General features: G+C 48.7%; 11 protein-coding genes across 11 annotated transcripts; 5 read left to right on the top strand and 6 right to left on the bottom strand.

Annotated features, from left to right (window-relative positions):
- The first annotated feature begins 629 nt into the window (after positions 1 to 629).
- Positions 630 to 1,829, top strand: ASPVEDRAFT_43929 (NAD-dependent epimerase/dehydratase family protein). The gene has a single exon (XM_040812935.1). The coding sequence runs from the start codon at positions 671 to 673 to the stop codon at positions 1,586 to 1,588; it is 918 nt and encodes a 305-aa protein (XP_040670200.1). The 5' UTR covers positions 630 to 670; the 3' UTR covers positions 1,589 to 1,829.
- A 232-nt stretch (positions 1,830 to 2,061) lies between these two features.
- ASPVEDRAFT_43928 (GMC family oxidoreductase) lies at positions 2,062 to 4,408 on the top strand. Its single transcript, XM_040812934.1, has 5 exons — positions 2,062 to 2,289; positions 2,338 to 2,368; positions 2,424 to 2,685; positions 2,740 to 2,866; positions 2,915 to 4,408. The coding sequence occupies exons 1-5, from the start codon at positions 2,112 to 2,114 to the stop codon at positions 4,174 to 4,176; spliced, it is 1,860 nt and encodes a 619-aa protein (XP_040670199.1). The 5' UTR covers positions 2,062 to 2,111; the 3' UTR covers positions 4,177 to 4,408.
- A 49-nt stretch (positions 4,409 to 4,457) lies between these two features.
- Positions 4,458 to 6,337, bottom strand: ASPVEDRAFT_54601 (uncharacterized protein; the record flags this gene model as incomplete). Its single annotated transcript, XM_040814952.1, has 3 exons — positions 4,458 to 4,575; positions 4,669 to 6,143; positions 6,308 to 6,337. The coding sequence occupies 3 exons, from the start codon at positions 6,335 to 6,337 to the stop codon at positions 4,458 to 4,460; spliced, it is 1,623 nt and encodes a 540-aa protein (XP_040670198.1).
- A 638-nt stretch (positions 6,338 to 6,975) lies between these two features.
- ASPVEDRAFT_135438 (class I SAM-dependent methyltransferase) lies at positions 6,976 to 7,649 on the bottom strand (the record flags this gene model as incomplete). Its single annotated transcript, XM_040807215.1, has 2 exons — positions 6,976 to 7,148; positions 7,220 to 7,649. Coding segments are annotated over 2 exons (603 nt in total), but the record flags the coding sequence as incomplete, so codon positions are not given.
- Positions 7,650 to 9,140: 1,491 nt separating this feature from the next.
- Positions 9,141 to 9,583, top strand: ASPVEDRAFT_30889 (uncharacterized protein; the record flags this gene model as incomplete). The annotated part of the gene is made up of 3 exons (XM_040810400.1): positions 9,141 to 9,176; positions 9,238 to 9,312; positions 9,365 to 9,583. The coding sequence occupies 3 exons, from the start codon at positions 9,141 to 9,143 to the stop codon at positions 9,581 to 9,583; spliced, it is 330 nt and encodes a 109-aa protein (XP_040670196.1).
- Positions 9,584 to 10,210: 627 nt separating this feature from the next.
- On the top strand, positions 10,211 to 10,614 carry ASPVEDRAFT_43925 (mitochondrial 54S ribosomal protein bL33m). Its single transcript, XM_040812933.1, has one exon. The coding sequence runs from the start codon at positions 10,378 to 10,380 to the stop codon at positions 10,531 to 10,533; it is 156 nt and encodes a 51-aa protein (XP_040670195.1). The 5' UTR covers positions 10,211 to 10,377; the 3' UTR covers positions 10,534 to 10,614.
- A 392-nt stretch (positions 10,615 to 11,006) lies between these two features.
- ASPVEDRAFT_788860 (uncharacterized protein) lies at positions 11,007 to 12,801 on the bottom strand. Its single transcript, XM_040816618.1, has one exon. The coding sequence runs from the start codon at positions 12,696 to 12,698 to the stop codon at positions 11,070 to 11,072; it is 1,629 nt and encodes a 542-aa protein (XP_040670194.1). The 5' UTR covers positions 12,699 to 12,801; the 3' UTR covers positions 11,007 to 11,069.
- On the bottom strand, positions 12,779 to 14,847 carry ASPVEDRAFT_789237 (uncharacterized protein). Its single transcript, XM_040816623.1, has 4 exons — positions 14,837 to 14,847; positions 13,702 to 14,700; positions 12,838 to 13,646; positions 12,779 to 12,791 (listed from the first exon to the last, which is right to left on the bottom strand). The coding sequence occupies exons 2-3, from the start codon at positions 14,409 to 14,411 to the stop codon at positions 12,905 to 12,907; spliced, it is 1,452 nt and encodes a 483-aa protein (XP_040670193.1). The 5' UTR covers positions 14,412 to 14,700; positions 14,837 to 14,847; the 3' UTR covers positions 12,779 to 12,791; positions 12,838 to 12,904.
- Positions 14,304 to 15,872, bottom strand: ASPVEDRAFT_788952 (uncharacterized protein). Its single transcript, XM_040816620.1, has 4 exons — positions 15,605 to 15,872; positions 15,121 to 15,540; positions 14,837 to 15,075; positions 14,304 to 14,700 (listed from the first exon to the last, which is right to left on the bottom strand). The coding sequence occupies exons 2-4, from the start codon at positions 15,516 to 15,518 to the stop codon at positions 14,510 to 14,512; spliced, it is 828 nt and encodes a 275-aa protein (XP_040670192.1). The 5' UTR covers positions 15,519 to 15,540; positions 15,605 to 15,872; the 3' UTR covers positions 14,304 to 14,509.
- Positions 15,873 to 16,291: 419 nt separating this feature from the next.
- Positions 16,292 to 17,830, top strand: ASPVEDRAFT_43923 (uncharacterized protein). Its single transcript, XM_040812932.1, has 2 exons — positions 16,292 to 16,953; positions 17,023 to 17,830. Exons 1-2 carry the CDS (start codon positions 16,755 to 16,757, stop codon positions 17,331 to 17,333), a joined length of 510 nt encoding a protein of 169 aa, XP_040670191.1. The 5' UTR covers positions 16,292 to 16,754; the 3' UTR covers positions 17,334 to 17,830.
- A 186-nt stretch (positions 17,831 to 18,016) lies between these two features.
- On the bottom strand, positions 18,017 to 19,714 carry ASPVEDRAFT_30886 (putative beta-galactosidase; the record flags this gene model as incomplete). Its single annotated transcript, XM_040810399.1, has 1 exon — positions 18,017 to 19,714. One exon carries the CDS (start codon positions 19,712 to 19,714, stop codon positions 18,017 to 18,019), a length of 1,698 nt encoding a protein of 565 aa, XP_040670190.1.
- Positions 19,715 to 20,090: the final 376 nt, after the last annotated feature.

The raw sequence follows: 20,090 nt of genomic DNA, 5'->3' as shown, positions 1-20,090 counted from the left end.
TGAGTATACACGCCGAGGACATCTTAGCGACAGTGACAGTGACGCTTATTCGCAGGTCCACACTTAGGGCAGGGGTCATGTTTTAATCGCGTATCTGAATAAATGGCTATTATTGGCTCCCATAGAAGGCTGATTTCCTCCCTGGCGGATTTAAAAAAAAGGTAAGAACTAGTGAAAAGGTTCGTCTGAAGCGTTACACTGCGCAGGACTGTGGGTAGGTATGTAGCCATAGGTAGAACCGGCATTAACATCAGCACCAAAGTCAAGTAGTTCAGTTGTACAGGTGTGGCTGTTAAGAGTAATACCTGCATCCAGATAACTTTAAGGCTTACCTGTAACTAAATAATTCTTTAGACGTTTGATGAAGCTATTTATGGCTTCTTATAGATTCTTACTTAATAGGTTATCCAGTTGTAAGGAGCGGGGTACTGGTTGCTAATTAGGGTTATACAGATTACCTGTGACAAGTTGGCGACAGAACAACGATGACAACCACCCTAGGTTGGCATACTTGTTAGCCCAAGTAAGAAGGGAAGGGACAAGGCCGCCTTGGATACGAGCTAAGCCTCGGTCTAGCCAGGGTAAAAAGAGGGGTAAGCAACGCCATCCATATATCCATCCCCTTCGCTGAATGTACGCATATCGACGCCCGACAACAGAAAGCTACAAAATGGGCAGAATCATCATTACCGGCGGCTCCGGCAAGGTTGGCCAGTACACAATCCCTGTCCTCCTGGCTCAAGGCCATACCATCCTAAATCTCGACATCGCCCCTCTCCCTCCCCATCTCTCGCAAAAGGTCCACACCCTTCATGTCGACCTTACAGACAGCGGCCAGGTACACAGCGCCCTAACCTCTCGCTTTCAGCTAACCTCTCCTTTCCACTCCCCTCTAAACCAGATCCCTGATGCGGTCATCCACCTCGCCGGCATCCCGCGCAACATGATCGTGCCCGATGGGGAGACTTTCCGGGTGAACACGCAAGCGGGCTATAATGTCATTGAAGCAGCGTGCCGTCTGGGCGTGAAGAAAATCATCATTGCGAGTACCGTCTGCGTTTACGGACCACCGTATGCAGAGGGTGCCATGGAGTACGCCTCATTCCCAGTTGATGAGGAAGCTGATAAAACCCCGATGGATACCTATGCCATCTCCAAGCTTTGTGTTGAAGAGACGGCGCGGGGATTTGCAAGCCGGTTTGCACAGGCGGGGGTCGATATATACGTACTACGGCTGGCAGCCGTGATTGCGCCGGATGAATATGAGCAGTTCTTTCTGCAGTGGAAGGCGGACCCGGCGGATGTGAAGGCGGTTGGATGGAGTTATACTGACGCGCGGGACTTTGGACAGATGTGCCATCTCGCAGTCGTGCGGGATGGACTGGGGTATCAGGTCTTCAACGCGACAAATGACGAGATTACGGTTGAGACTGAGACGACGGAAGCGTTCTTAAAGAAGAACGCCCCTGGGGTGGTTTTCACCAGAGAGATGGAGGGAAGAGAGGCGCCGCTGACGAACCGGAAGATGAAGGAGATGCTGGGGTTTCGACAGGAGCATCCATGGCAGAAATACTTTGCTTCTGTCTAGTCCTATTTTGTCTTGGCAATGGGTATATTTGCAATCACATTTGACTTGGTATATCTTTATCCTCAATGCTTGTTTTGTGGTGTCTTAATGTTATATGTCTACATATCTGTAAGTGGCTGAGTGTTCTGCTGCTGTTAAGGACAAGATCTACATAAAAATAGGCGAGATGGGTAGCGGGACAAGCAGGAGAAGGTCCAACTAGGCAGGGTTCACCATGCAAGCCAAGCCAACCTGTACCCATCCCATTCGCTGGGAGACGGAGCGTCGGCTTGGAAAAGGCACATTTCCCATTTCGGGCCACGATCCCACACTGAAAGGGTCAGATCGGTCCAATTACCCCCAATATAAGGCCGGCTAGTCTTGATATGCGGCCGTGGGGTTGAAATCAAGGAATCGCGCTGCGCTGCCCGTGTTTCAAATGGAAATACCCCGCCGGAGGTGGATTTAAATACCAATGGTACCTGATGACCTTTTATTTATTTATTTTCATTTTTAAAATTTGCGAGGTGAGCAGCAGTCTACGATGAAGTCTCTCTTCCCTTCTCTGTTATTCCCCCTTGCCTTCGCGCGCCAATTTTCTCCGGCTGCTCAGACGGTCACTCAGCACGACGCCGATCTACTTCCAGAATATGATTATGTTGTGGTCGGAGGCGGGGTTAGCGGACTAACTGTCGCAAATCGTCTCACGGAGGACAGTAACAGTATGGCTCATCCGTCAAGAAGGGTAGAGTGTAGGCTAACAGTTACAGCAACCGTGCTAGTCATCGAAGCAGGCAAAATGTAAGTTTTTAATTTTCAAAATTAAAAAGGGGTACAGATGGCTCATACGGCGCAGTGACGACTACTCAAAAGGGATCCAGTACCCCCGGTTCGCGCGGTCAGTGTCTGCAAACTACAGCTGGCCGATTACCTCGCTGCCAATTGACGGGCTGAACAATCGTACTGCACCCGTCGTAGTAGCGCAAATTCTCGGCGGTGGCAGCGCAATCAATGGGATGGCTTTTATGCGTGGTTCGCCCGGTGATTATGATCTCTGGGCTGAACTCATTGGGGACAGGAGCTGGGGATGGGATGGGCTTTTGCCGTACTTTAAGAAGGTAATTGTTAAAAAGGCCCTGGATTCTCGGGTTTATAGGGTTAACTTTCCATAGAGCGAGACATTTACGCCTCCAACCGACGCTCAGCAGAGTGAACACGGGATTTCGTTTGACATGGATGCACGGGGGACAAATGGGCCTATCCAGTCTTCTTTCCCTCCGTATATCACGAGTACAGGAAGTAAGAGATCCATAACTACGTGATTTGCTTAGCTTATACTCTAGATAGGAGTATTTTTGGCGGCCCTAAGACAGCTTGGTATCCCAACCCAGATTGATGGTTCAGCAAATGCGCTGGGTGGGTACTGGAGTCCAAATAACCTGGACCCGGTGACAAGAGAAAGGTCCTACGCCCGGACAGGATACCATGATAGTGCGAATACTCGGTCAAACTATCATGTCCTTCCAGAGACCCTGGTGACAAGACTGACTCCAGATCTAATGGGTGTTGAGTATATACCAGAATATAACACAGCCTTAAACTCTACACCACCAGATATTAAGATAAAGACAGTGCGAGCGCGAAAGGAGATCATAATGGCCGCCGGCGCAATCCACACACCAAAGATCCTGCATCTATCAGGTATCGGCTCGTCGGCTGTTCTCCGCGATCTCGGAGTTAACCAAATACTTGATGTTCCTGGCGTTGGCGAGAATCTCCAAGACCATCCAACGATATACGGCTCCGTGGCCCTGACAAACCTCAGTGATCCAACACAGGATCCGCTCTATATATGGAACAACGCCACCTACGATGCTGAGATGGGCTTGCTGTATGAGGCCAACCGCACGGGGCCATGGACAGTAGGCACGGAGAATACGTTTTCGTTTTTGACAGCAAAGCATCTCAACTTCTCTGTGTCGCACTTTGAACACGCAGCCGGCCAGCCTGCAAGATATCTTCGTTCAGGCCTTGACCCGAGCATCATCCGTGGTTACGAAAAGGCGCAGAACCTACTCCTGAAACACATGACGGACAACAAAGTAGCCTTATCTGAGAACCTCCTCATCTCAATCATCAGCCTGCAAAAGCCTCTAAGCCGGGGATCTGTTCACGCCGGGTCAACAGATCCCTATGCTATGCCACACGTCAGTTACCGTACCTTCAGTAACCCGCTTGACCTGGAAATGTTAGCTCAAGCCGTGCGGCTGCAGACAGACATTCTTCCCCAGACACCAGCGCTACAGTCAATTGGCGCTGTGTTGGAATTTCCTAAGCCAGGGTTAACCAACACTGAACTTAAAGACACGATTAAAGAATCAGCAGACCCAAACTTCTACCATCCTGTTGGGACCTGTGCAATGTTGGAATTCACGGATGGAGGGTGCGTAGATAGCCAGTTACGGCTTTATGGCTCAAGAGGAAGAGTGCGCGTTGTTGACGCCTCGATATTTCCCATTATCCCGTCGGCTCATACCCAAAGCACCGTTTATGCTGTTGCCGAGAAAGCAGCTGATTTGATAAGGGGGGTGCATACAGTGCCACATTGATTTAGTTGTTTTGGAGTACAACGCCGATCCAAAGTGTTAGTATACCTAATCATTAGCATGGATATTCAAGCACACCCCATAGCATGAGTCGTCCGACTATCACCAGACTTCTCAGAGCCATCATTGTGGAAACCGCGCGTAAATAGTATCTCTGACGTATCATTAAACTGGTTATAATATATAGGTCTATAAATATATAGAATCTATCTTAATAGAGAGCTCTACTAGCTGCTATCTTCCTTTTAGATAATCCTATTTAATAAGCTACCAGTTTTAAGGTGCTAAATGTCAATCTCGTCAAAGGAAGCAAGAAGGCATCGGATGGCGTCTGCCCTCCAGGTGTCTTCCTCTAAATGAGTGCCGTTCAGACGGAATACAATGTTTGTCGGGTTTTCATTCCTATACACCGGCCAAGACCCGTTGGTTTGCGTTCCTTTTTAATATTAGCAAAGCCGCCTCACTGCTGTAGATGGGTGGACTTGCCTTTATGACCATTTGGCGACAGAGTGGCGGCTGTTTATCCACATCCTGCTCATGAGCGTGCTCAGATTCCGATATCTTTGCTGCAACTCGGTAGAATTAGATTCTAGAGGGTTGGCCTTGTACCCAACGCCGTCGAGGTTTCTGAAAACAAAGGCAATTTCCTGGAAATGCGCGACACCAAGAATTTCACTGGGTATCCCATTAGGTACAACATCAAAACGATAGCTATACGCAGGAACACCGTATTGATCCCACAGCTGAGTGACGCGCCGTCTACCAGCGTTGAACTGATAGTCTCCGATATATAGGGTAACCTTTCCCCAGAGGGAGCCGTATTCTGGGCTTGGTGATAGGAATACAGTGCCGAGATCACCCTGAGTCTCTTTATCAGACAGTTTGTTAAGATATTGATCAACGAGAGCGTCAAGGGTTCTATTTGTAAAACCACTCCCCCCGCTGAAGTGGGCAATCATCTCCCGGAATGCAGCTGCATCGTTCACCCCAAAGCCACTTTCAACCGAGAATGCAGTTCCTTCGTTGGTATTAGTTCCAATCAGGAGAGGGCGCTGCACAAATTGCCCTTGCTCGAGAAGAACGGACGGAGGCTCGTTGATGATCTTTCCATCATTAACTAAGTAAAAGTCCACGCCTTGAAACGCATCCTTCAAGACACTTGCTGGTAGGGAGCGAAGGCATCCAAGGGTGTCTTTCTCACCGGTGCAGTTCGTCGCCGTGAGGACATCATTGTAAAGAACATCTTGCTCCTCCAAAGGCATCAAAGGGCGGGTGGTAAGAGGTCCGCCACTTTCTGCAATACCCGCGTGGAAAAGCCCATCGTCGCGTCCTCCAAATGCAAGGAAATGATGTCCAACCGATACAGCACCAGCCGACTCCCCTTGGATCGTAACTCGGGCAGGATCACCGCCAAAAGCCTTAATATTGTCTTGGACCCAATGCAGAGCAAGCCGTTGGTCATACATCGCAGCATTCGCGACCCCAGCTTCCTTGACCACGCGACCCGGTAGCAATCCAAAGCCAGAGATGCGGTAATTGAAACTGACCGCAATGATCGGTTGGCCTATTTTGACAGATTCTTCGACAAGGAAGGACATGTTGTACCTTTGGTCCGCACTGCCTCCCACCAGGAATCCCCCGCCGTAAATCCAGACTAAAACAGGCAAACGAGCACTGTCGTCCACACCACTCGGTCGCACGATGTTGAGGGTTAGACAGTCCTCGCTTTCCTCATAGTCAACCTCCTCCTGTGTATCTGAAAACCCGGGCAGGGATAAGGTCGTAGAATGGCACCAAGCACCATAGGCGGTTGCGTGTTTCTCAGACCATGACTGGTTAATTGGCTGAGGAAGATTGAATCTGAGACTCCCAACTGGTGGCTGGGCGTACGGGATGCCCAAGAAGTAATCCTGGTGCAATTGCGGGTTTTGAAATCCAATAAGTGTTCCGTTGTTGATCACCGCAACCGGCTGGGCGTGGCCCAATATTGACAACGATATGATCTGCACAATCCGGCATCCGAATTTCATGATGATGGTGTCCGGCGGGGGAATTGACAATGGACAGGAGAAGTATTAAAGCGAAGATGAACAAAGAAAAGACAAAGAAAAGGCGGTCAAACGTTGGTTCATACCAAGAGATTCCTGGCACCCCCCTGCGTCATTGGTCCATATTGCTCATCACCACATCGCGAGCGGTATACTGGTACTTAAGCAGCTAATAAGTGTTTATTAATGGCTTATAAATACAACATTTGTCACCTGATTTTTATAATATTGTGCAGTAGCTCCATTCTTTCTTCTATAGGAGTCCAAAACTTAAAATAATAGATCTGAAAAAGTTAATATACTATCGATCGGGCCTTTTCGGGCGGGTACGAAATACTCCTCCAGCGGAAACTGAGGAATTTAGTCTCAAGCAGAGAGGTCCATAGATTGAAAGCTCACAATACTGTTCACTTTATTTATCTAACATACAACTCTTTTGAAAATTCCCAAGGGCCATCACCGTCATTGTATAAACTCTGACTAATTAAGTTGTAGGCTCGGCTCCTCCCGAGCCGTGGCCCCGCCCAAACCTTTAGCCTCTTCGGGATACCGCAGTATAACTTTGCTATGCTAATACACAATAATAAAAGCCAAGCCGCTCTTTATAGCTATGCTTTGTGCATGTACTAGTCTCTGATCTGTCCTATTTCACATTTTCAACATTCATGTCCAAGTCTTAACAAATGTAATTCATAAGGCTTCTACTTTTAGCGGTACACCATTATGCTATTTGAAGTAGCAATAGTATGTACTCCTAATTAGCCTTCTTGACAAGCACACCCTGGATCCTAGGAAGCAGGCTAATCGGGTCTTCAGGTTCCTCGATATCGCCCGGGTTCTCCCACTCTCCGGCGTTGAGGATGTCCCCCAGCACATTTCGCGTCAAATGGCATCCAACAAATGTACTCCACGTAGGATTCCAGAGAGCTTATACACGTTAGCCGGTTTTACCAAAGAAATATGCCAAACAAGGAGCAAATAAAAAGTAGCAGGCATACCTTGCGCTACAGTCGTCGACCGGTTTCTACTCCACCCATGCTCCCAAAAAATAAATTTGCCTCCCGGTTTCAGTAGCTTCCACACCTCTTTCATCACATTCTTCGGATCATTCACCGCACAAAGGACTTGGATGCATAATACTGTATCCAAACTTCCTTCGGTTATGCCTTCTCTCCTCAGGACATCGCTATCTTCAATACCACAAACTATAAGCTTATACTTATCTTTCAGGCCATACTCCTCTAGTTTTGCATCTATACCGTCCTTGAAACGGGGGTTCGGCTCTATACCATAGACATATTCGATCTGGGATGGATCGAAACGATGGAGCTGGTTTCCTGGCCCAGGGCCCATATCGAGAACAACGCCGCTGGCGGCTCGAACGAGCGAGGGGACAATAGTTGTGTCTTCGTACGCGATGAAACCGGAAGCTGCACATAATCGTCAGTGTTTAATGCACGTAAGTATAGTAGAGAGGAATATAGTTCGGCGAGTTGCTTACAGGTTATATTGAACAACTTTGCTGAAGCGGCATCTCGAATCTGGCTTACGCGTAGAAATCCAGCGAGACCTTCTCGGCGAACTGATTCTTTGAGGGCTTCCCAGTGCACTTTATGGCAGTGCTTATCAGTAGGGGTTCAAAGGTGGTGCGGGACACGGGCTTACGGCGAAGAGAAAACCAAATCAAGCCAAATGGACGAGTCCAGGAAGCAAAGCGGCCAGGTTTGGGAGGCATGTCTTCTACATGAAACAGTTGTAACTTATGTAGAGCCTGTATGGAAATGAGGGGGGAGAAAGCACGCGCTCGGGGTTTTCATATGATACAGTCGAATATCGGGTATGTTGGGGAAAAAACAAAAGTTGGATATTGGAGCGAGACGACAAGCGATACTACGCCAGGCCCCGTGACTGGAGCTTAGCCCTAGCCCCTCGACGATCGAGCTGGAGGTTGAGTCTTACATCTGGGAGCATGGCCATGGCTTACCTATCGCCAGGCATTGGTGGAAAGTATTCGAGTGGGGCGTGTTCAAAAAAGATAAGACTATTCAAAGCGTATGTCGCAATTCCACCTACTGATTGCGTACAGCGCAGTTCCGCGAAGAACAGTCAATACTATATAGTTACATGTTCACTGGCGATATTCGCCCCCTGGTTAAATTCTTAGCTGGCCGTTTGCGTAGCCCACATTCATAGAAGCGACACCAGCGCGACAAAGTAACCGTGAGTTCTATGCTGCTAAGAGGTTCTCTAAATTCCTTACTCTGCCGGTCCAGCTGCTTGCACTGCCTATCATGCTTTGTTGTGGTCAATTTCATGTTGATAAGAATCCGGGAATGCGAAGTACTGGGGACCAGGTAATTACTCTATAAGCCACGACTGAGAAAGCCAAGTCACTGTTTGATTAAACTTACTTATGATTTAACAAAACGTGGCCGTTTAAGCCCTGTTCAATATCAATTTTCAAGCCCTCACTATTTATATACAACTCAAACGTGGTGTGGACTACCGGCTCTGCTACGAAGCACTCACCCCCAATCTGATAAGCGGAACCCACTAGAACCCAGCATGGAGTCATCGACAATTGCTTTGTTGCATTTAAACTTCCCAGTGTCGCGTGACGAATTAACTCCTCGGACAGAGTCGCGCCCTCATCGTCGTATCTATTCTCCGGCTACACCCAAACCATGGTTCCCCCAGCCCGAACAGGAAACCCTCACAACCAACCCTGGAATACCTTTGCAAAAAGATTAAATCCACTATTCTTGCTGCACGCCACAGGTCTGTCACATGGCTGCCATACATCATTCTGACCGGGGGTCCTTCAAAAACCGGCCCTTGAAATAAAACGGAGGGATCCGAACCACTGTTTCTATTTCGTGATATGTGACATCCTATAGTTAACTCTGTTAAACAATCAAAATGGAGCCGAAAAAAGAGCCGCAACCCCCTGGTGAGGTAAGTCTATTTCCCCTCTACCTTATTAAAAGTATATGCCTATTAATCTTAACCCAAATAGTCGCTCTCGGAGCGCGACAAGCGCATCCTAAAAGCATATGGAAAGCTACCACACCTTGGCCCTCTTGGACATCAGGTAAGTCTGCACCCAAGTCAGCGTACCTACCAATAATATTAATAAAGAGCAGAAGCGAGTCTACTTCGACTCGGGCGACTTCGCCCTCTCCGCAGCGCACAGGGAAGCCGACGACGGCGCCATCCAAACAGGCACCGTCCACCCTGTCCGCGAGAGAATCCCACATCCACACGTTCCCGTTCCTCATGAGACTAACAAAAGCCCAAGTGCTGAGATTGCGAAGAGTCCGCTTTCTAAGGATTGGACTGAGTATATGCCGCCGGTCGAGTGAGGGGAAGGGTGAAGCAATGATTATACATGGAGTTCTTGTGGTGCAGTCATTATGCTTGCTTGATCTTATTTGCATTGGCGTTAGGTTGTAAGTTATAAGTTACGTATGATCGACTTTGTGGGTTGTTTTTTAGTAGGGCATGGGACTGTTGGTTCTCTTACTAGTTGAAAATGACTGTCCAAATTTGGATTATTGCCATTCGTATTTATGCTAAACTATTGTGATAAATGTCCTGCTCCCTATCTTCCCATCAATCATAGAGTATGATTTATTCGCCCCATTAGAAATATATTTTAATGCACCTGGCAGTCCTCATTCTTCAAGACGGATGATTGGTCCCTCAGACATCCTTTAAACTCCTTGTTGCTGGATTCTAATCACATACTCAGCTCTAATATCTAGAACATCTACAAAACTAGTTCAAGTACAGCAGGGCAGACAAGAGCTCCTGCTTTCCGTTCTGTGCACTTGTATAAGACTGGCCGATATCCTTATCTCCGATAAGATAAAATAGATAAGACATGACCGGCGATAAGAAACAGGCTAACCTCTTTTTAGAAATTAGATCACGTGCCGCCAAACCTCGTCCGCATCTCTTCCGCCCTTAACAAACGTCGACGAACTTCTCGAACAGCCTCGATTGCCATCACCACAGTGCTCCAGCCGCCAAAATGGCAAAGAAAGGTACGCATTCATTCAATCATCCGCCAATATTATGGCCGCTGAATCCATGAACCCTTAAGGGTCTCTGGATCGCTGTGCTAACATCACCCGCCGCAGCGAAATCCCGTACCATGGCCGTTCGCCTGATCTCCATGGCCATGACCGGCTACTACCGCACAATGTCCCGCCCCCGTACGCATCGGCCTTTGAGCATGTTGAAATACGACCCGGTTGTTAAGAAGAAGGTCCTGTTTCTGGAAGCGACGAAGGGTGGACGCGCGAAATAATTTACCATCAACCCCCCCGGGTCAATTTTTTATCCTCTCGGCTCGCGGGCTATCGGATGTCTTTCGGAAATACTTCGCGGCTTCGATTGCTTTCGACTCTATCAACTCGATTCCCTACTTCGGTCCCGCGACCCTTCTTCCTCTCGCGCACGACACCCCGGTTGCTGTGCTCCTGGTTTCGTTGAACGACGATCATGTACATTAGACACTACAATAAGGGCGCCTTTCAAGCTGCCTTTGGTTGCTATTATATTTGGAGCTGTATAGTCATCATGGTGTTTCATTCTGGCGTTATAACAGACAATCTTGGTCGAATCAATATGTTCTATATCACATATCTCTGCTCCATAATCTCGCTCTCATTTGCATCACAGATTTCCCAGAGAGCTATAGCTGTTATAATTCTGTAACATTCGTGCTAATTATATAGCTTCGAATCCGCCGTGGCTCTTATAGCCTGCAGTTACGCGTCCTAGGCAGCCTGACTAAACCGAGCATTGTATTTGTCACCTATGGAGTTAGGGTTCGCACAATCATCAAAAGCCATGTCGCTTACCTCGTGTCTTTCGCCCTGACCTCCGTCTGGGTTTCTGTTCGATGACTGGAAGATCCAACGAAGCGCGACTACTTCCGGAAGCCAGCCTGGTAGGACTCTTGCGACGATCATGAAGTTCTGGCCCTGCTCTTCCCTGGCTCCCAGTCGCAAACGGTTCCGCAAAAGTCTTCACTTTTTTATTGTTGTGTGCCTGCTGAACTTCAGACTGAGAATATGATTTCTCGCTGGTCGCTGCATCTTGCCGTTTTGTCGACGTTTCCCGCTGGCGTTTACTGTACGTCCATCGATTGGTTCGTGTTAGGCTGTCTCCGTTAAGTGATGACTCCAAAAGATTGCTTTGGATATTTTTCTCTTGCGAATCCGGGACTTGAACACTATCTGTTTCTGCAGCTGTATTTCCGGCCACAAAAGAGACTTTTCGCGTTGGGACTGGGTCCTTTGGCTGGAGGTGAGCTTGATCTATTGGAATGCCCAGATGCTGGTCTTGTGTGCGCACTTTAGTTGGCCCTTGGGCACTTAAAACACGCCTCACTCCAAGAATGAGATCTGTGCTTTGGGATCTTTCCCTCGAGATAATTTCTATTGGCGGGGCTTCCTTTTCCGGTCTCGGGGGGACCCTGAGTTCCTGCTGCACCGATGATCTTTCGGGGGTCTGCATAAGCATGCAAGAGAAATCAAACGGTTCTCCGTCTGCGACGGCGCAGTGGGTAGGTGACACTGCTATACTTGAGAAGGGAACAATTTCCCCACCCTGCTTCAACGGCAAAGGTTCGTCATAATGGTTTATAGGCGTCTTAGGTTCATTCTCCTCTGAATCCGTGTGCACTTCTTGGTTGCCAGAATTGACGTTCGTTCGAAGATTTACAACTCTTGCCGATGTTTCAGGCGTCCTCACTTGAGATGCGATTTCACCTACAATTGCCATTTGGCTCGAGTTGGCTGCCTGGAATGACTTCTCTAGCTGATCCATTATCTCCGGCAATGGTTGGTCCAACTGCGCGATATTCATCCGATGGAGTGTTTCTCTGATCAGCTTCGCTGCGGATTCTGCCTCTTGTACTCGCTTGAGCAAGGCATGGATTTCCGATTTTGCCTTCGACTTGCCAGACTCAAGATTTTCTCGGATATTGTTTGACTCCTCAAGTTCCCTACTCAGGGCCCGATACTCCTCTTCCTTGCCCGTGAGTCTGTTCTGGATGGTTGAAAGACTGTCTTGCAAGTTTTGCTGTGCCTCTTCGTTCTCCGTGGCCTTGTCTTGAAGCGATGAGAGGTTATCTTGCAAGTCCTGTCGCTCCGTTTCGTTCCTACGGAGCTCACCTTGGATTTCGTGAAGGTTATTCTGTAAATCCTGGCACTCCGCTTCTTTCCTCCCGAGTTGCTTTTGGATGGAAGAAAGGGTTTCTTTCACAGCCTGAAAATTATCCTCTTTACTCGCAAGCTCAGTCTTAAGGGCAGAGAAACTGTCTTGCAGGATCTGTTGAGACACTTGACTGTCTGTCGTGGTTCTCAAGAGCTCACCCTCGAAGCTGCATGACTTTCGAAGTGCTTCGTCGAGTTGGCTGCGTAGAGAATTCTGTTGCTCCGTGAGTATCTCCACTCGGTCTTTCATCCTTTCGATCTCCGCGTCTCGTTTAGCTATGTTGGAAGTTTGCTCAGCCTGAAAGCCTTCGAGGTCTTCGATTCGCTTTTGCCGCTCAGAGAGCTACTACATTAGCTCCTGTAAGCAGTAGATGCAGTGGATCACGTACCAATGCATCTAGATCCTTGCGTTGTCTCTTGGTCGAGTCTTCAACCTCAACCTGTTTCTCGTAAGCGCTATATTCGTGTGGATGCCATATAAGAAGTTACCAATTTGCGTTGCGATTCAACCAGTTTCTCCTTAGCTCGTTTTGCGTCCCCCTCAAGCTCGACCTTTTCCATCAATAGTTCATGCTGTCGTCTTTCGAACTCCGCACTGCATTTGTCTTTAACGCTTGCAACTTCCCTGTTAATGCTCTCTTGTGCCTCATTTTCCTTCTCCTCGATCGTCTCTTGCAATTTATCAGTGTGTTCTTCGAGTTTCATTGCATTCTTCTCTGCTTTGTGGGCTCGTGCCGTCATCTCACGTAAATCATCCTGTTTCTTCTCCCCATCCAGGTGCTGAGCCTCCAGTTTCTCTTTCGTTGACTCCAACTTGAGGTATAGTTGCTGTACCTCATTCTCGAGCTTCAGTTTCTCCGAAATGGGGAAATAATCGTCTTCGAATCGCTCCGGAAGTTTGACCTCGGCCAATCTTGCTTCCAGACCCTCCATCCTCTGTCCAAGATCGATTTCTCTATCTCGCAAGCCATTAATGCTCAAGCCGAGTTTCTCCAGAGCTGGTATCGCTCCTTCTAACTTTGTCTGAAGATGCATAGAACGTTCCTCGCTAGCGGAGAGTTGCTTGTATAGGGATGATTTGTCGCTCAGGCCGCCTTGGACGATTTGAAGCTGCTCTTCCAGGCACTTTACCATTCCCTCAGTTACGTTTGAGCCGCTCTTAATATCGTCTCCTATTTGGCGTGTCATCGTATCCATGCTTATCTGAAGTCAGCTGAACCATCCCTCAAAGAGCTTACCAAGGCTGGGCCTACCGGGTCTCAAACGTGTGAATAGCTTCGTTGCATTTCAGTAGATCCAGTTTGCAGTTAGAAAAAGTTTCGTTTGAGGTGCCGATTAATGCAATCAGGTTATTCAACTTTTCTTCAAAGGCGTCACCAAAGACCGCGCGTGATGATTCACAGCGTTTGGTCGTCGATTCGAAGGCAAATTCAAGTCTTTTCATGGCTTCGAGCTGGTTAGTCTTAATAAGCTGGAGCTTTTTGTCCTGAGCGCGTGAACAGTTTTGTATGTATAACTCGAGCAAGCGGGATCTTTTCTTTTCGTCAGTCAACTGATCTTGAGAATACTGTGCCATTTCTCTCGCATCTTTTAGTTGCTCTCCTAATAAGGCCATCAGAGTCTGCGCTTCCGAAAGGCAACCTCGCCTCTCCTGGGAAGCTTGGGAGATCTGGTACATTCGTGATTTGATATCTCCAATACTTTCCGTTATCTCCTTACGCTCCTTGTCCAGCGTCTTTCGGGTTGCTTTGAGGTGTATTGCCTCGCCGCGGAGATTCTGATAGCCAGTGCCCAGTTCGTTCAGGAATACCTTGACCTTTGCCAGTTTTGATTTCCATGAATCTGTGTGATATTTGTAGGCCCTGGATTCCATCGTTCGCTTCTGTAGCTTGGAGCCAAGTATCTCGAGTTCCTCCTTCAAAACTTTGTTTTCTTCGCTCAGTGCTAAAATTGTTTGTTCCATTTCTTTCTGTCGGTCTAAGGCTACTGCTTCGCTTTCCTCCCGAGCTCTCAATCGGCCGATCAATTGTTGAAATAGTGCTTCCTCTGGTACTTGCAAATTTATATCAGATGATGCATACGATGCCCTCTTTGTTGCCCTTCGCTTGTCGCTGTGTCGCCGTTTTGCACCTTTCCACGGGTGATCAGTAGGCCGCGTTTCGGACAAGCCATCCGGCACCGAGTCCGAGCGCTCCAAAGAGGGAGGTATATTGAGTCGCCTATCATTAATAGTCGACTGATTAGGAGTCTGACTGCCCTACTGAGGGTTAGCCTTTGCCTACTAAGTAGGGCATGCAATGAACTTACATTCAAATCAGAAGACACAGACACTACCGCGTCTGTCCTCGAGATTAACATCCAGAGGATCCAGAGAATTAAAGTACACACCTTGTATATCATTCTCGGATGGTTGCATCTGCAGATTACTTTCGGCGCCAGGCTCAGATGGTAAGACTTGCTCGATCTGGCAATCCATGGAAGCCCTGGACTGAGATCTCGCGTCCGTACTTGGCATGGTAGATAGTATGGGCTGCTCGCTAGGATCCTGCCTCTGGTCTGTCGTTACGGAAGAGGACTCAGCATGGTGTGGGGACGCTGGAAATTTGGCATTTCGTGTGCCAGCAGTCCTATAATCCTTTAGTTTTATGCTTTAATATGACCGAGTCACATACTGGTCCTGATCACTCTGCCCTTCACCTGAGTTATGACCCCCCGTACATCTAATCTGGCCTGGAATTGCTTGATTTACACTAGATGAAGAGTGCTTCGACGCTGGCTGAAGCGAAAAAGGCTTTCCGTTCTGGGCCGGCTTCGCAAAACTAAATGCTGAAGTATCAATGCCCGAGCTCTGTGGGCGCTCCATGAGGAGAGGAGATTGCTGCCTCTGCCCAGAAGGCCACCCGATATCGATGCGGTCATCCAGGACAGCTTGGAGATTGGGTGAAGCCGTGTCCATCATCTGAAGGAACAATACTTCCTCGTTGGCGTCATATGCGTGTTCATCAAATTCGGGGCCAGACAGAGGATCACCAGCCGATAGGGCATCCGTGGTATTACCGGTATTCTCCATGGTCGGCAGAGTCCATCTATTTCTGCGACAACTCCACCAGTTAATCTTGAAAACAACGCGGAAGAGAGCAGCCAGTTGCATCTCACCATCAGTACCGAGTCTTCATGCGGGCCAAGAAAGCGCTAGAGATCCAGTTGTTGTCTGAAGCGATATGAGAAGGCCAACGGGGAATGAAATTGAAGCAGCGTATGGACACGAGCGCAGTGTTTCTTGGAAGGCGTGACCTGGGATGTGGACTACCAAAAAGGGAAGGAAGGCGCCTGCCTTCACTCCCGCCAAATCTGGCAGTCTTCATCCTCAAACTACCACACTCCTTCATCAACTTCCACATCATTCCGCCCGCATTTTGGACCAAATTTCAACGACTGCTAGAATAGTGTTGTCTGCCACTGCCCTCCACATTAAATTGCTGTGTTTCTCTCCCCTCTGCCTCATGAGGTCGGTCATTTCCATCTAGATTAACACGGCGGCTAGCATTTCAAGCCACGGTATACCAAGAAGAGTTTTTTTCGATAGTACAAAATTAAGAATTGAAATCACAGCAACAAATGGGACCTTGTATGCCTCAGTGAGAATGCAACAAAGACAAGGCAATTGTAACACACATCGGCGTTATTCTATTTTCAGAAGACAAATGCTCACCAATGGAATGGCAGATAGCAAGACTTCCGCAGACACATCCACCACTGAAAAGCTCGCGCTTCGCCGCCATCGGCCTGCCAGGACGTTGCGCGTGGATCCATGAACAAAAGAAAGATCGACATCGGGAGTTGAGCCATTCTATCATTGGCCGCAGCGCTCGACCACCCAAGGGAAGCTCGGACGAGGCCAAGACCCTCGTCACAGCCCCGGCGCCTACATCACAGAGTGACAGGCCATCTGGAGCCTCTCATTCGCCTTTCAATTTTCCCCTGCGCCGTCGAATCACCCCTGCTGCCAATCCAGAGCACCGGTTCTTCAGTTCTCTTCACGCAGAGTTTCGGACGAGTGCTTCGTGAACCTATCAACAGCGTCCTACTGGTGATCCGATCCTGCAGATGCCTGAAGATTGGGAGTTTGTGTGACTCGGGCTGGTCGTTGCTATATAGAGACGGGACATGGAACCCCTCGCGGGGCGCGCACTATTTACTTCCTCTCTTCCACAAGCGACCTTTCACCACCATCAGTGCTTCGCTCCCTAGAGAAAACATCAATATCCTTCATCGCCGACTAGTATTATGCAGTCATAAGTCAATAATGGCTATTACATATCAATACACTCTATTCGTCGTCTCGTCTCTCATCGCTCATTTAGCCGCGGGCAGTGAGTGGGATGCGAGTGACATACAAGCCCAGAATGAAGCCGGGGCAGCTGGGAAGTCTGGAGGTGGCGGCATGTCTAATGGAGGAATGATAGCTTTGTGCGTGATCGTTGGTGTGGTGGTTATAATCGGATGTTCGTTACCCAATCCTGTCGCCTCCGAGCTATCTTGGTAAAGAAACTAATGAAAACTCCTGATAACAGTTTCATCCGCGGCGCTCTTCTATGTGGCCAAAAAGCGCCAATGGCAGATGCGCGAGAAAATCAGTCGCTCCGCCAAACAAGTCGCCCAAGCAATCAAAACACCTCTTACGGCCACGTTCCCGAGGAGTCAACGACAACCTACTACAAGCGGCGGCAGGAATAAAAGCAGTAGGGACGTGCCAATGACGAAGCCGAAGCGGAAACCAACAGACTTAGAAAAGGGTGCTGTTATTACAACGGATGTCTCGTCGCAAGGTTCGCAGTCCAAGTCTCGCGGCTGGGCCTCTTACTTCTCGTTCAACCGCTCATGAACACTACAAAACTCTGAGTCCCGAGGTTGATATCTAACGTTAATCTATAACTCCTCATTTGCAGCGACTATGGGGTGACCGCCAGAACATACTGCGTGTGTTCCCTGCGTCAGGACGCAGGATGGGTGTGGTCGACCCCATCTTGATTGATTTTTATATCTTATGCTCCGTTTTGCTTGGATGTATTAGTGGGCACGCTTCACCATTCATACAAATATTTATGTGCGTTTGGTTGTGGCTGTTTACTGAAGATTGAATGTCCTGGACGCTTCTTCAGAGATCTGTTGTCAAGATACCAGTTTGATTATACTGTTTAGAATATAATTCCAGATAATTATGCTCATCTTATGCATACTGTTAGGAGCAAAGGAGCAACTTGCAAAATTTCACGATAGATCTACCTCGTACCCGATGAACTTTTTCTTAAACAACTTACTTGTGTCATTACAATTTATATGTCGGGCACGGTTAGGTATCAGTTTCTCTCGACACACAAATGAACTTGGTCTTCTTTCGCATTCCCGAACGAGCCAAAATCCTTTCTATCATGCAGGAGAAAGGAATTTATCGCTGCATTGCCATGCTCTCATTGCACAAATCCAAAATAAATCTACCCAAATGTCTAACTACCACGTCTAGTAAACATCAGCGTAGGAAGGACAGCTACCAAAACAACACACAATCTAGACATCCGCTTCATCCAATGAATAGAATTCCACCTCAGCAATCATAGTCCTCGCCGGAATGGTAACACAGATCGGGAAGCCACCGTAATCCGGATCCTCGCTGGGCATCATCGCATAGATCCCGCTCCGTGTTTCATCACCATTAAGTACACGCAGTGTTCTTAGCTCACCAGTCTCTTTATCGCTGGCAAGTTTCTCTTCGAACCGTAGGATCCCTGTGAATGCAGATGTTGGAGAGAGGGACTTTGCGCGCACTTGGAACCCCCACCCGATTAGCAGGAATTTGGCGCCGCCAAGGTGGATGACCATTCCTGAGCCGGGGCCTGGTTTGCCGAAAACAAAGCAGCGCTCTATTGTTATTTCATAGCCAGAGAAGTGTTTGACGATGGGTTTCGATGGGTCTGTTCCGTCTGCAGAGAGGTCGTCGAAGTAGAAGCCGACTGAAGAGCCGGGCTTGCGGTGGGCGGCGAGTACGAGTTGGGAGACGGAGTCGAGCAGTGCGTAGTGCCGAGTAAATGGGTTTGTGGCTGGTTCCTGGGTGTCTATGCCGAAGGGAGAAACGCCGATGGCTTGGTAAGAGCCGTATGCAGTCCATATCCGCCGCGCGCCGTAGTCGTCACGGCGTTGTTCAGGAATGAATAAGGGCTGGTTGCGGTGGCGGTACTTAGCACAGGAGGTGGAGTATTCATTTAGGTAAACATCTGGCGCGATGAAGTTTAAGGATGGTGCGAACTTTTGCCATACGTCTAGAACAGTGGTGGTTCCTCCGCCAGATGGGTAGTCTCCTGGCAGCCCACCACCGCCAGCGATGATGGGGAAGTCATTATCACCATCTTCGCCGACATAATTCTGCCAGACGTTTGTATAAAGGGGAATTGGATATTCAGCCTTGCCTGCCGAGGCCACTTGGTTGAGGTAATGAGCGTAGTGATAGGCCATAAAAAGCTCATCGGTCCGAGGGCCCTTGCCGAAAACCTCAACCCACGAGCCCTTTGGCTGGGACTGTGCTTCGAAGTGGGCCAGGTTGTCTCGTAAATCAACATGGAGGTTCTTCCAGTCATCGGCCAGAAAGGAAATCAGCTCCTGCGGTACAGGTTGGGAGAAGCGTTTCTCAGCTTCTGCGCTGGCGTCTCGCGAATCCCCCAGAAGTCCGGTCTCGTTTTCCACCTGCACCATGATTACCGTGGAATGCTCCTCATCAAACTCCTTCAAATGGCGCATCAACTGGGAAAATGCTCTAGCATCGCATTTTGGGCCATGGTCGTGGAAGATTGAAAGCACATCGCCGGTCTGAAGGACACCCCGAGCCTTTCTCAATTTTGCACGAGGGAAACGCTTGGGATCTGTTTTGACCCATGCAGGAACATAGGTTGAAATACCATTCTTGAATGAGCCGAACCACAGCAAGACAATGCGAAGTCCATGCTTTCGGGCTCCAAGAATGGCTTTATCCAGTTCTTCGAATGAGAATTGGCCTTCGACCGGCTCAATCGATTCCCAGGTAACGCAGCCAAGAATAGTATTATAGTGGGTGTCGACTAGTTTCTGCCAGGCTGTATCCATATACTCAGCCGATGTAAAAGAAGAGTTCTGTAGCTCGCCGCCAAGGATAAGGAAGGGCCGTCCGTTGACCACAAGTTCTTTTCCACCGTCGGTTTCCCGGAGGTGAGGGAGCGCTGTGTTTGTGGAAGGCATTATAGTAGTCGGGATAAAGAGAAGATTGATCTGAAAGGTGTATGGACAGCTTCTGGTGTGGTAGGGACTGCATTAAATAACTAGCTATAAGCGATTCATGTCCTACCCCGCCGGAACTCTGCATAGGGTTCTGACGCATATTTCGGGATTGAAAACAGTCCATTGGGCGATACTGCGAATATGTCTCGAGTTGCAACAGATCGCCATCGTACGACTCTGGCCTCGACTACTCCAGCTTCCAGATGCTCTTGTCGCTTGGCATCAAGCCCGGTATGCGGGGGAGCGGGCAACGGCCGTTCCTGACTGGCTGATATCCCGCTGCCTCCCTTTCAGTGGGGACCGAGCCAATACCAAGGACTCTTTCAACTAATTTGGA

Source organism: Aspergillus versicolor, assembly GCF_001890125.1.
Source record: "Aspergillus versicolor CBS 583.65 unplaced genomic scaffold ASPVEscaffold_7, whole genome shotgun sequence".
NCBI lineage: Eukaryota > Fungi > Ascomycota > Eurotiomycetes > Eurotiales > Aspergillaceae > Aspergillus > Aspergillus versicolor.
This window is presented reverse-complemented; position numbering and strand designations above follow the sequence as displayed.